Source organism: Thunnus albacares, chromosome 19 (genome assembly GCF_914725855.1).
Source record: "Thunnus albacares chromosome 19, fThuAlb1.1, whole genome shotgun sequence".
Taxonomy (NCBI): domain Eukaryota; kingdom Metazoa; phylum Chordata; class Actinopteri; order Scombriformes; family Scombridae; genus Thunnus; species Thunnus albacares.
The window spans coordinates 6084981-6099636 of NC_058124.1; the positions used below are offsets into that span (position 1 = coordinate 6084981).

The 14656-nt window shown below is 38.7% G+C and overlaps 1 protein-coding gene across 2 annotated transcripts in view; it reads left to right on the forward strand.

Moving 5' to 3' along the window:
- LOC122970458 (CMP-N-acetylneuraminate-beta-galactosamide-alpha-2,3-sialyltransferase 1-like) overlaps positions 1 to 14656 on the forward strand; it is a 62746-nt gene that overhangs the window by 36767 nt on the left and 11323 nt on the right. For both annotated transcript variants that reach the window (XM_044336607.1, XM_044336606.1), the window contains 2 exons: positions 1335 to 2022; positions 5131 to 5324. In XM_044336607.1, coding sequence (XP_044192542.1) covers positions 1732 to 2022; positions 5131 to 5324 — 485 coding nt within the window. In that variant the 5' untranslated portion in view covers positions 1335 to 1731. The remainder of the gene's footprint in view (positions 1 to 1334; positions 2023 to 5130; positions 5325 to 14656) is intronic.

The following is a 14656-nucleotide window of genomic DNA, read 5'->3' on the forward strand; positions in this document are numbered from 1 at the left end:
AATCCACAGTCCGCTGTGAGTTACGGAGCTCCAAACAGCAGACGGGATCACTTATAAGCCTTCCTGTGCATTGGCCTGTGTCAGTGCTGCTTATAAACGGCTGTACAGTTTGTTTTTCTGCTCTGATAGCGAGAATGAAATCAACAGGCAAGCTGTGTCACTGCGCAGTCTTTCTCAGACAGTCTTAAACCCAATCCTCTTTGCTTCCCTCCAGGGTGGAATTTGAATGACCTGATCAATTTCTAATCAGGAAAGACCCGCAGCCTTTCTCTCTTCGTAATGGACTTTCCCACAAATCTTCTATATGGACGGCTCACTCAGAGATTGTTAAGAGCAAAGGGCAGGTAGTGTGTTTCTGGGGTTCATTTTTCAGATACATTTCTTACCCTGTGTGGTGATGATAGCACTGTATCTCCAGTGTGGATCTGCTGTTAGCTAAATATAGAAGTATTTGTGGAATCCTGAATACAGCTGCACGTCAGAATGAAACTCGGGCCCTGTTTAAAGGCAGAGGTGGCCTTTTCATGTTGAAAATGAAACCCCAGGAGGTCTGTCTGCTTTGTCAGTCATGAAAAGCCGGGGTCTGAAAAAAACATTCCCCTACTCTATTTTATTCTGGGAATTTTGTCACCAGCATGTGACTAACTGTATAAGCTCTATAGTAGGCTGAACATGGTTCATACAAAGGTATATAGCCTGGTGGAACAGCTCTTTTAAAAATCTAGTTTGGATATAAAGTGGCGGAAAGAACATCACAGAACTGTTTGTCTGATAAACACTTTCTAAATTTGACTTTGTGAATGTATCACAGGATCAATGACTCAATTAGGTGTTTTCCCAGTTCGTCAATGATTTGTGCATTTGGACTTTCATTTTATCTCAGTTAACAGAAGCCGATTTCAGCTATTGACATACTCTTAACAGTGGGATAGGATGGTGATTAAGGCCAGTGTCTATTTGTTCCAGGAGAACTGTAATTTCCACAATCAATTGAGTCATTTTTTGCTATTTGATGGTCTTTTTAAGAGCTGAGAGAAATGCAACACAACCTGTGCAATTTGGCAGTACCACTGAAAAACATAGCAAAAAAACAAAACATGGTAAATTAAATAGTCCCTACAGTCATGCACAGAAAATTGTGGTGTGATGTTGCAGACACAGACAGACAGTTTCATCCTGGAACTATTAGTACTGTGAAATTACAAGAACATTGAGCAGTGCTAAATTTACACTTCCTTGTACTCAGAGTTAAAGTACCAGAGGTTCATAGGCTGTTTTTCCCTAAACTTTCCAAGTATATGTGTCACAAAAATGTCCTTTTGTTTGGCTTTTAGGTGGATCATTAAAGAATGGATGACACATCAGTCACTGACCTCACAGAGTCAACATCTAAGCCGTCAGTAAACTGACTGAATCTGATTAACCTGGAGCCATCAAGCTGACAGAACCACACAGTGGATTTACCCTCCTTTGGTCTAGAAGGCAGTGAATCCACAACAAAATCACATCAATGGATTTTAAGGACATTCATAAACCTAATATTGTGTTGTCTGAAAAATAAGAACAACAGGGTATACTCATTCAACTGCAGTGATATATTTGAGCCATTTGCACCATGCTGCAACAGGGTTGCTTTTTTCCCACACCTTCAGCTCTCTAGATTTATCATGATGCTATTTTTGTCCGTTGCACTTCCAAAGTTCCCAGCCAACTGAGTCTGACTGTGACGACATGTCTCTACCCAAGCGGAGGAAATTCAGGACTTTTGCTCTGTTGTTTTGTGTCATTACATTTACGACGTTCCTGTTCAGCTACACTTTCCGGGACCCATCACTCTACTTCTTCAAGCAAGCTTTCCACTTGTCGGACAACTTTTTCTCCAAAGGGTTATGTGCCTGTCGACAGTGCATGACGGAGCTGGAGGATGACCCCTGGTTCGCTGAGCGCTTCAATCAGTCCATCCACCCTCTGATGACCAGGGAGAACAGCGTCCTCTCTGATGAAACCTTTAAATGGTGGCAGGTAAAATTCAGGGGATGTGTTTAGGGGGGATTTGCAATGCTATACTACAGAGGATTGAAAAAAACAAACATGCACATTCAGCTGAGAGCAGATGAGATGCTGGAAAGAAAGATGATGAATAAAGAACAGAGATCACACACTGCTGTAATGCTCCCAAGAAGTGTTTGTTTTTGCCACATTGATTGTTTCAAATCCAAGTATCTTCAGTAGGATCAAGTTGTTAAGCAAACTCCCACGCACAATTTGTTCACATTTAACATGCTGGATATGGAAATTGTTGTTTTCTCCCACCATCTCCCCCAAAATCTATAGCTGAAAAGAGAGATATATACCATTACAACTTGAATATGTATAGGTGATGCCATAACCTTTTACTCACTTAAAATCACTCTTCAAGCTGTTCCCATCGTTCCTCTAGAAATAAAGCAAATGTGGTGCAAACATTATGCAAACATGACACTTCTGTCCACGAATATGTGCTTTGGCTACAGTTATTCAACATAGTTTTACTTCCAGTTCCAATATCAGATGGCCCTCACCCAACTGCAGACACTCATTAAAGGATAAATCCACCCTTCAATACTCTCACACTGTTGGAAAACATTAATGAATGATGAAAAATACATGAAGTGTTCTACCTTCATCATCTGTTTATCATGGCCATAGAAAATACTGATTGGCTGACAGGTATATCAGGTCAAACATATCTCTGCTCAGTAGCTTAGTTGCCTTTCTAAATCACTCTTATAGGAATAGTTTGATATTTTAGGAAATTAGGTTGTTTGCTTTCTTGCTAAGAGTTAGAAGGTTAGGGTTAACATCAATACCAGTTTTCATGAGTATATGGTAAATATGGAGCTACATCTGGAAGACAATTATAATAGCTTATTATCTTAGTTAAAATACACTGACCAGCATCTCTAAAGCTGATCAATTACATTTTATTTGTTTAATCCACACACAAATTGAAATGTACAATAAAAATGGCAAGTAGTGGTTTTACAGGAAGTTTTACAGGAAGACTTCCTGAATTCTCCACATGTTGCCTTATAACCTCATAGTGACAATAAAACCACAGGATTAAACAAACATGATATAAAGTGTTAATTGTTGGTAATAGTTCTGCTGGTGGACATGCTATATTTTACCTTTGGACCTTTGCTACCTGTCTTAATACTAAGCTCAGCTAATCACCTGCTGACTCTACCTTCATACTCTAGCATATTTCCCAACATGCTGGACAGGTTTTGGTACACTAAGCCACAGTGCCCTGATTATGTTATCAGAGTTACCTCAGTTTGGCCTTGAGACTGCAAATTTTTAACACAAAGCCTGTGTGACAAACCAGGGACATGAGTTTGAAATTCAGGGAGGGTTTAACAAAAGACACTACTGAGTTGCATCATGGGAAGTGTAGTTTTTGGAGCTTAACCCATCTTAGGGACAAACTTAGAATATTTAGGCCTCTGAAGCTTTGATTTTGACCATTCTTTTTTTAATTTGTTTATTACAAGTCCCCCAATTTAATTGAAGTACAATACTAAATTGCTGGACTACCACTTTAATGATTGAACAATATGTGAATGGTCATTCTAACATTGCTTAGACTGTAATAACTGTAAATTCTTCTACCTTTCCGATTACAACTATAACTAATATATTAATGCATTTTCAGTCTTTACTTTGCAAGTTACAGAAGGAAAAAGAATGAATATCCAGTACCAAGCTAACTTTACTCTAGTTTTCACTTCTACACCACTACCTGACACTGCAGTCAGTGGAGAAGTGTTATCTCTCCTACGATGGATTTTGTCACCTGTATAATCACTGAGTGTCGGTGTTAAATGGCTGCTCCAGGAAGAAACTCTTAGATCCTAAGTGACTGACACAAAAACCTAAAATTCACTTTTGGTGTTGCTAAAACATTTTCTCATATCAAACTGTAATTGAGCTCCACTGGAAATATCTTAATGGATGTTATGCCACCTACATTTGGCCAGTCATCCACAGGGATCATAAAATAGACCAAATAAAAAAATGAACCCCAAATCACTAGATGGAATAGCTGTTAAAGTGTTTTATGGATGATTTCTTCTTTAAATGCACTTTCTTGTCATTTACAATTCATGTCAGCTATATTGCTAGTTTTGTACCAGACTTAATTTAATTCTATCAAGTCAATATATAATGTACTTTCTGTACAGTATATATCAGAGTAGCTATCTAAATTAGAAAAGCCTATTCACAAAACTGATGTCACACAATTATCCTACCTTTGTCTGGAAGACATCCAGTGCCTTAGGTATTCCCACATTCACTTCACACCATGTCCAATTAGAGGCAAGAATAGAAAAATTACTGCAAGGTTGCCTCCTGTCACCACTCATTTCAGGAAATGCTTCTCACAGGGAGCTTGATGAGGCAAGTGTCACATATTAACGGTAGCCATTCAGATGGTTCAGCAAGGTAAGGGCATGACCTCCAGGTGTACTCAGGCTCTTTCTTTCAATGAGATGTCAAAGCTTACATGTTACATGACTAAATGTCATTTGTGTAAAGGAGAGCTTCTAATTAGATAACAAATATATCTAATATATGTTGTACAATGTTACAAAAGCTGATACTATAATAGTCTTATGATTTAAAGCTCTATTTCCATAAGTACTATCTTATCGCCCATTAATATCAACCATTTCAATGGCAAATGAAACTGAAAAATGTTAAATGGTTTCCACAAAATTGTATTGGCATGGTGGAAAAGCCTCCAAATGAATATTTAGACCACAAGGCTCTAAAATTCTCCATTAAATCTGATGTAAAATTGTTTCAGAATATTCTGTATCCATACTTTCCAGCTTCCACAGCACAATATGTAACAGCATACAGTGCACACACATTCTAGCATTTATTTGCTGTCTCTCTGAGTTCAAAGCCACCAGAAGAAGGCCAGGCCAAAAGAGCCCCCGCAGACGGAGCTAAGCCGCCCCTGAGGTTATTTCAAAAATGTGCTCGGTGTCTTGAGCTCCGCTGCCCTTGTTCAATCACTTCTACTTAAAATGGCCCTGGAGCCGTGGCTCTCTCTGAGGCCTGTCTCTGCTGTGTCACCAGTGGTTGCAGTCAGAGAGGCAGCCAGCCAACTTCAGTGAAGTGGTGGAGGAGCTGTTCCAAGTCATCCCTGATGAGGTGCTTTTCATGGACGCCAGCCCAGAACGCTGCAGGACCTGCTCCGTCGTGGGGAACTCTGGGAACCTGAAGGGGTCTCAGTACGGCAGCATCATCGACTCCAGTGATTTCATCATAAGGTTAGCACTTGAATCTGTAGTATGAATTTGAAAATAACATATTCACACATTTTGGAGGATCATTTAAAGGATCATTTCAGTTATTTTTGGCTTTGGCCCAAATCTCTATTGGTTACAAAGAGATTGTACCGGATTGTATAGGATTGGTCAGACAATCAAAGGACTGTAAACAAGCCAACAGTTAAGACAGATTATCTAAACCATAGGTGTAGATTTGGGTTTGGACGTTAGAGATGTGTCCCTTCCGATGTCAAGGTACTGCTGCATTGTTCCTACCAATATTTTTAACAATTTCAGACAAATTTGTCATTTTAACTCCTTGTGGGGTTAACCAGTAAGGTTTATGCAGAGTTGCCAGGTTTTTCTGTTTTCTAAGGGAGAAATTTGAATAAAGAGTGAAAGAGTGAGATATAGGGAGTATCTGACCAAATTATCTGGCAACCCTCAAGTTATACCGCACATTTTCAGCTAGCTGCTGCACCAGCCCGTCCTCACAAGGAAAACGACAGTATAGGTCTGAAATTCAGGCAAAAACGACGACTATAGTTACGTTTAGGCCATCTAGCAGCCATAGTAATTATGACCCAGGGAAGTGACTCAGTTCAGATGACATCAATATAAGGTGACTTGATAAGATCATTTTGCCTTATTAGGAGGAAGTGGATTGAGTGGATGGCTAGATAATTGGCTGATTTCAACAACAATCTCACAAGATTTCAGAACAAGACTTCTCCTTGAGCGAGACTTGGTTAGACACAATAACAAACAGACCGGATCAGGTGAAAGGCTGTCAGTGGCAAAAACAAGCACTTTTAGTGGACATACATTGACGGGCACTATTCTCCCATCAGACTACATTGCAGCCCGTTTAGCAGCTGCCAGCTGAAGCGCTCTCGCTCAATACTGGACTAATTTCAAAAACTGTTGTCCCCATTAGTCACTTAGACACAAAAAGATTGGAAAATAGGGTCCAGGTTGAAAAATGTCAAAGTTTCCCTTTAACCACTACTCCACCTGGATGCCTGAGATATTGAGCTTTATCTGGACTGGAAGATTGGTTTTCATTTCATTTGCTTTTTTATTTTTTATTTTTATATAATTACTTTATTTGACAGGGACAGTGCATATTAATAACATTTCTGAAATGCCTATGATAGTAATGCTGAGATACCTTCAGAGCCTATGATAAGCAGGAGCAGCTCTTACACTAAGCAGCATAGTAATGACAAATAAGACAACAAACAACACAAAAACAGCTCACTGTTCTAGTGTTCAGTGATTTCTAATGAACCAGGCTCTTAATGTTGTGGAGAATGAATGGTAGTTGGCACAGTTTCTTATGTGTTGCGGTAAGTTGTTCCAATCCTGAGAGGCTCTGACAGAAAAAGATTGGCCAAAACTACTTTGTCTTCTAGGAGTAAGACAATCTCCTCTAGTTGTTGCTCTACTAGCTTGGCTTGTTTTTAATGTAATGTAAGTACAGAGTGGTGAAGGAGGTATATTGTGTAATACCTTGAAAACGAGACACAGTGTGTTGTATTTAACCATGTTTTCCCACCTTAGTATGTTGTGCTTTTTCAAAATATTGCAATGATGGCATCTTTGTGGCTTGGTGGTTAACTCATAAGTTTTAGTTAGTAGTTTCAGGCTCTAGTTTGTATGTTTTTATTTTTTCCACTACCTGTAGCACTGATCAGAGCTGAAACAAACATTTCACTAAACCACCTGCATCATATCCATCTTATTATATGTATACAACAAGGTTTTTTCTTATTTCAAATCAATTAATTCTGTGCTCGCTGTGTAGTGTTCCCGTCTCTCTCACACATTTATTTTGCTGGATCCCAGCCTGCAGCTCAGAGGTGCGGTAGGAGATTTCACCTCACACACCCGTGTTCTGCACAAGATAAACGTTTGAGGAAATCATCTTAACAAAGCAGCAGATTAAGACAATTGTGTTTGAGTATTCAAATGTTTATCGTTTTTTATTGTTTATAGCCTCAGGGCGGCAGGAAACAAGAGGGGAGTTTGTTGCTCCCTGTAATCTGTCACACCAATTGCAGCTCTGCAGAGAATGAATAAGAAAAGATGGAAAACAAGACAAGAAGATTTTCTCTGAGGGATGTGGGAGTGCTTTCAGCTGCATAACTGTTGGCTTTATGATAAAATTAAGCTAATTTGGACGTCAAAAGGTAAACAAACAGTCTTGCTCAGACCAGTCATAGATATGAGTCTTGGTTGTCTTGTTGTTTTGTTAAGACTGTATAAATACTGATCATGAGCTATAGGCTGTATATATGGAATATGCAAATTCCTAAAGAGCGGAGTAGTATTCCCTTGAATCTATCTTACAGCATACTGTAACAATTTTGAATAATGTTACAGACTGTTATCACATCATCCACTACAAATACACTACAGGAAATACAAATTCAATCAGAATCCTGAGATTGTTTCTGCACAAAAATGACTGCCTTAAGGAGGCAGTGGGATGTTGTAAATCGTTGTAGAAGATATTTATCGTGAGCATCAGCAGAAAACCCTCATCTTTAAACTCAATGTTTCAAACCAATATCAGCTCAGAAACATTGTGGGAACACAGTCCAGTTACTGTAAGCAGAGCACAGACTGAAAACCAATGCCTTTCAAATATCCACAATGCAATTCACCCAGATCCTCTAAAGCCTCCTTTATAGACTATTATGAATATTGAACAGCATTGGCCTATCGGCTAAAGCCTCTTGTTTGCTCAGCAGATTGCAGTGGTAAAATAGATTTGAGTCATAAAAAGAGCCTTTGCATCTGCCTTTGACAGACAAAAGTAAGCTTTGTGGCTTTACTATAATGAAATTTTATAAAGGATATGTTATTTGAAGTACAAATAAGTCATCACAAATATTAAAATTAGATTTAAATTATGTGTTTTGTTCTTCTAAGGCCAATACACATACAATCTCTAAAAGCACATTTTAGGGAAACTTAAATGTACATCATACTCATTTCCAGTTTGTATTTGATCACAGAAAAAAAGTACATTTTAGACATAAAGTCTATACTTTTATCTAGTAAAGTACAGCTAACTTCATGGAGCTGAAGAGACAGAGGTAGTGGAATCACACTTCATCTCTCCTGTAACACAGACACACAGTGGAGATAAGGAAGAAGAATTTTGACCAAAAAACAAACAAAACTGGTCTGGTAGACTCATCTCAAATAATGATCAATGAATTGTAATGGAAAGTTTAACATAACAGTGAGGGACATAACAAAACATTTAACTGTATTATGTATTATAAATATAGCATAGCATAGCATGAATAATACAGTGGAAACAAATGTCACTCAGTTGTATAACTGTGAAAATGAGAAGAAAAAAACTGCAAAGAGAAAATGATACATGAGTGACTGTGCTTCAAACACACTTGTCCTTGTCATAAAGCATGGTAATATTCTCTGTCAGTTGGAACAAAACAGCTGGGACAAACTATGAAAACATGGTAAGCTAACGTGACATTATCGGTGTTATATGTGGATGTAATGCTTAAGTTAATTTCACTCAGCTATCTTTTGTGTTGCTATGGGAAGGAATGAGTGCAAGACTAATGCAGGTTGTCAACCATCTAAATTGCATAAATGTGACTGCCGTTTTAGCTGCTTGCCTCAAGCTAAACCCAAACAGTGAATAGTATTTAAGCAAACAAAGTTGCTGTGGTAATACTAGGTTAGCAAGAATGACAGAGTTTGGGAATGACAACTGTACTTACTGAAAAAAAAATTTAGTCTGTTGTATTACCATAGATTAGAGTGACATTGGCATAGAAGGCAAAACCGGTGTGCCTTCTAAAAACTAACTGCCAACAACAGTGACAGCTATAGTCTCAGAATGCTTAGAAGACAAAAAAATTCAAAATTGATTACAGAATTACTGATGATGACTAGACTGAAATGTGTAACTTAATTTTGGCTAAAACTAACAATAATCAACGGACTTAAATGTTACTATAACTAATATACATTTTCATTAAATGACTAAACTTGAATCAAAATCTGGTTTCAAAATGAACACTGGAAACAGTAGTTTGAGCTTGTGGAATAAAGGTGGAGATGTTTCCGCGGGGGCTGAGACAATGACTGACCTAACCAATTTTCTGGGTGAAAGGAGAACTGTGTTAAGATTGATGGAAAATGAGCTTCATGATGATGTGGCTGACACAGAGATCTTATCAAGAGAGTAACCAAAGCCCCGCTTAAATATCCAAAAGCAAATTTCACGCAGCATTCTTCGATGGCTCTTAATTTATCACAGCGCAGCTTTTTCAGCCTGCTGTGACATGTTGCCTCTGTATAAAGCCACATTACTGCACTTATCTTCTTTGCCAGCCCCATGCTGTGACAGCAGCATGGCATTGTCTACCAATTCAATTATCGAATGACAGGGACAGCACCAAGACAAGAGTTATTACTTAGCTATTAGCGGAATAGATCCCTGCAGTAGCATGCTATGGAAATATGCTATTTTCTTTTTGTTTATTCTGGCTGGAGCATCACATTTGGATTCATGCTTGGTTGGAAGCCATGGTACAGAGCCAAAAGGTCACCCTAGCTACACAAGAACAAGCGCTGTAACAATAAGGTGCTGAATACATATTTTACAAAACGTGGGCATCGTGCTTGAGGGTAACACTCCTGAATACATTTTTATGAAATGTTGGTCTGTCCAAATCCAGACAAATAAGGATTCTTTTTTTTTCATGTGCTCATATCTCTTTTGGACACAGAATATCTGGTCATATGCAATCATATTCTCTCAGTACAGCTATATGCACTGTGGGCACACCAGCTTTTTTATTGGAAAAGAAGTAGGCTTCTTGGATGTGTGATTGTCTCATCATTCATATTTACTCTGCTGAATTGGGGATCAGTCAAGCTTATATTCTACACGATGATGTAAGCCCTTGCAAATAACTTCATTAAGATGGATCTTGAAGCCAGCAGATGTAATAGGTAGGCACATCACATTTGTGACTTAAAATCCCTGTTTGAAATTGGCTTTAAACAGGGATTTTTCACACAGCTTTCTAGCTTTCACTGTAGTCTGAGATTGCCTCACAACTAGTTATGACATTCTTTAAACCTGTTTACAAAAATCAGAAAATGAACTTCCTCCTTTCTCTGTGAGAGTGTTTTTACCATAATGATATATTCCTGGGGGTTCAACAATGACCAGAATGTTCCTTACAAATAACTTTTACCATCAACAATCTCTGATTAAGGACAGATAATCTGCACTTTTGCTATAATTAGTGCCCTAAAGCTTCAACTGAACTATTGAACGCTTGTTTTTGCATTATTACTATTACTATTGCTTTACGGGAATAGTGCTTTCAGAGATCCATCATTACTAAAATTTCTAATTAAAACTTCATTTTCATGTGTGCCCAATCAATTATGTCAGTTATGTTAGTTACCCATGACAAGTGTGCATAAATCAAGTGTATTTGCTAAACTAGAATTGCAGTTTCTTCAGTAGCTTGTTGCACACACTGAATGATCTCAGTATCTTGAGGAGGGCCTTTTCTAAAGAGGGCATTGACATTATGACGTGACCAGTTCAGTTTATTTTTAATTTGAACCTCAAGGTTATCAGAGGAGTCCGCCATCTCTCCTTCCTCTGCCTGAATGATATCTAGGGCGGAGGGTTTCCTGCTCCTGCAGAAGACAACCACCAATTAATCACCCACTATTCTTTTGAAACAAAATGATCAATTTGTGACAAAGCTATCAGGCCTCTGTACTACTCTTGGTTGTTTTGGTCAAAGCATCCGCCAATTGATTAGTCATCAGAGAACTTTTGCAGCTGACAACTCCCAAATTTGAACTGGAAGTCAGAGCAAAGAGAAAGGGTGCTAATTAATACAAGTTCCTTTGGTTGCTCCAATGCTGCTCATTATTACATCCAAGACACTGCTGTCAAACTGGACATAATGGGGGGCAGCTGAGGTAGTGACGTCAAATATGATCAATATGAGAGACAAACGTAGCCAGACATAGCTGTCATCCAAATCAACAAACTCTCCATAAGAATGTGTGGATGTACCAGTAAAAATGATTTCCTGCCAGTGTTGAACATAATATGTGAATTATTTTTCAGAATTATTAATAAATGGCTGCTTTGCTTGCTTCTAAAAAGCAACCATTAAAGGAATTTTTTTTTTTTTTTTTTTGATGCAGCTACTCTGTTACAAGCGTGTCCAACCAACATATTATCTAAACCATTTATGGAAGATGAATTCAAAGTTGAGCGCACCCAAAATGTCAGGCAATCATGAGCACTTAACGAATGCAGTTCACACTATGGAGGATAACTCGTACGTGCTCCCTTAACAAGTCTGAGCGCTTGTTAGGTGTTCCCACATTGTGCAGGATGAGAGCTCCTTTAACGAGCTGCTCGGGGTAAGGCATGGTGGCAGCTGCGCATCTGTCAGTCAGTTAATCGGTCAGTGAAGGACATTCATCATTGTTGGCAATCTTACTTGGCAGTCTAGCAAAAGGCAAAATGTATCTATGGATGAACTTGCATACTACATGTTTTTACTTTTAACTCTTTACTGGATACCTCTATTAGTATCTTTATTAGTGTCTGCCTTTATTAGTTCAAGATGAATAGCAACATCCTACTATTTACCTACAAAGCACAAACATACAGTATATCAAACAACTTTTCAAACGTAATTACCCAGTTTCTTGGGTCTACAGACCTGGGCCACTGGTATTTCATCAACCAACACTTAGGAAAAGGGTGGATGATGTCAGCTGTGGTTCCAGGAGAACTCCAAGTTTTCCACACAATAGCTAACAGGCAAAGTGCCATGCTGTTCTCAAAACAACCTAGAGTATCACATGAGTGAAAGTATAGTATTCGTCCAGTTAATTACAAAGCCTCAAGCTTTAAATCACACCTGACACTCTGTGCCTTCATCTCATCTGTAGCCTCATTCTGGCATTCACTCTACCTAATAAAAATGTACACAGTGTTCATTCCTCATCATGACCATTAGTCAGCTGGAACCACATAAGCATTTTTGAAAACTCAACACACTTTGAACCTTACAAAGTTGAGTAGAAGTAACAGCAACGAGCTAGTGAGCATGTGAAGAAATGAGACAGTACTGAAATACCACTGACCTTTAAAGTGTTAGTTGGCCATTACATGCTGCGTGATCTGGCTGCACCTTGAGGCACAGGGCTATGTTATAGAATACCATGGTTCTTGCCTTTTAGCATTTTTAACATAAATGAATAATAATTAGACAAATGATGTCCTACAGTCTGCTGGTAGGCAAACAGCCATGACATTAAAGATGCCATTAATCATTTATCAGCATCACAGTAACACTTTTCTCACTTTTCAAGAGGCAGACAAACTAAATGTTTGGCCCAAATCCATTCTGATCTCTGTAATGTTTTAATGTCAAAACTAAATAATGCTTTGACTGTATATATGAATACATAAGCAGTAGTAATGTAGCTCTCATCAATTATTTGGCCAATATTTACATACAGACAAAATCTTTAATCATGTACCCATTAATCAATAGCCTGATAATCAGACTGAATGTGAAACAGTGTTCATGTTAGCAGATTTCTGTATGTGTTCGTTTTGCTCTAACCAATCAGTGGCAAGTGACCTATCCACCCCTCTGACATCATTTTGAGTTAACATGGAAGCTGTAGTAGCAGATGCTAGGAGCAGTTATGTTTCATTACGTTTTAAGAGTTGTTATTTATGTAAGTCGACTGCCAACAGCCTTTTTATTGATGTAGCTAGGTGGCTAGCAAGCTGTGTTGAAAGATTACATCGGCATTCGTAATCCTGCCCACAAAGCTTTGATTGGTAAAGTGTTTCTCTGGTGGAAACAACTTTCAGTGGGCGCAATACCAGAGCTATATAAACTGCTGAACAAATAAGAGATGTGAGGTCACTAACTGATGATATACAACCAACAACAAAGGGTTCATAAGACAAAAGTGACTCTTTTGTCTTGTTGTTAGAACACAAACAGAAGTTGGCAAGTTCACAGAAGTTCTCCAAAACTTCCCCAAATGGCTAAATGCTCAAAGAACAAAATCTCTTGAAGAAATTAGCAACTTTTAAAATTTCTCCTTTACATAATTTGATATTATCTGTGAATTAACAACAAGTTGTGACCTGTTGACTCCCTATGACTGCCACCTACTGTTTGATTTTGCTGCGGTCACTAATGCTGAGGCGAGATACCACTTTAATAGATCAAGCCTTGCATAGACATTACAACAGCAAACTATAACCCACACTGGCAGGTGTGCTGCAATATCAGACTCACACTGGCCAGTTACACAAGACTGACATTAAACTGAGTGATGATGCATTGATGTGAAATCCACTAAACAATTAAAATATCTGCCTCTGTGATGTTTCCTTAATGAAGTCCTTGATGTTTTCGGTGCAGTCCGTCTGATCTGATGTCTCAGTAGTATTCACCCACTGAAGTCGAAGTTTGTTTTTTTCACTCATGTTTGCGGATAAATGTGATGACTCAAAAATCAGCAAAATTCTAATGTTAATCACTGCTGGCAACCTTTGTACATTTCACCCTGCCTTGTACAGTATATTTTAACCTTTGAGAGTCACTTAAAGGTGCCGTGTGTAAGATTTAGTGGCATCTAGCTGAATGGACTTGGTAGAAATGGAATGTAATATTCATAAGTATGTTTTTATTAGTGTATAATCACCTGAAAATAAGAATAGTTGTGCTTTCATTAGCTTAGAATGAGCCCTTTATATCTACATACAAGGCGGGTCCTCTTCCCTGGAGCCCGACATGTTGCACCGCCATGTTTCTACAGTAGCCCAGAACGGACAAACCAAACACTGGCTCTAGAGAGGGCCTTATACATTTGACCTCCAAGCGTAGGTTCTCCTACACGTTTGGAAGGGGAAGGCCAGGGGGTTGGAGGGGGGTATTCAGTTGGTTGCAATCTGCAACCTCACCGCTACATGCCACTAAATCCTATGCACTGGTCCTCTAAGTTGAGTGAAGTTGATTGATGCTCAAAGTACCAGCACTTAACACCAGTCAGGTCCAAATAGTCCTGCTATAAATCACTGGTCAAGATTTCTGTCATCAGTAAAAAAGACCTTCAATCTGAGTTTCATTCCTTCACTGCGAGTGAGTCATCTGTCCTGGTTTCATGCTTTCTCTGGAGAAAGGGTTTTGCAGACCTGTTCCTCTCTCGCTCTGAGCGTTTTGATTCCCTAAATCTATTAGTACTGTGAGCCACAGACATGTTAA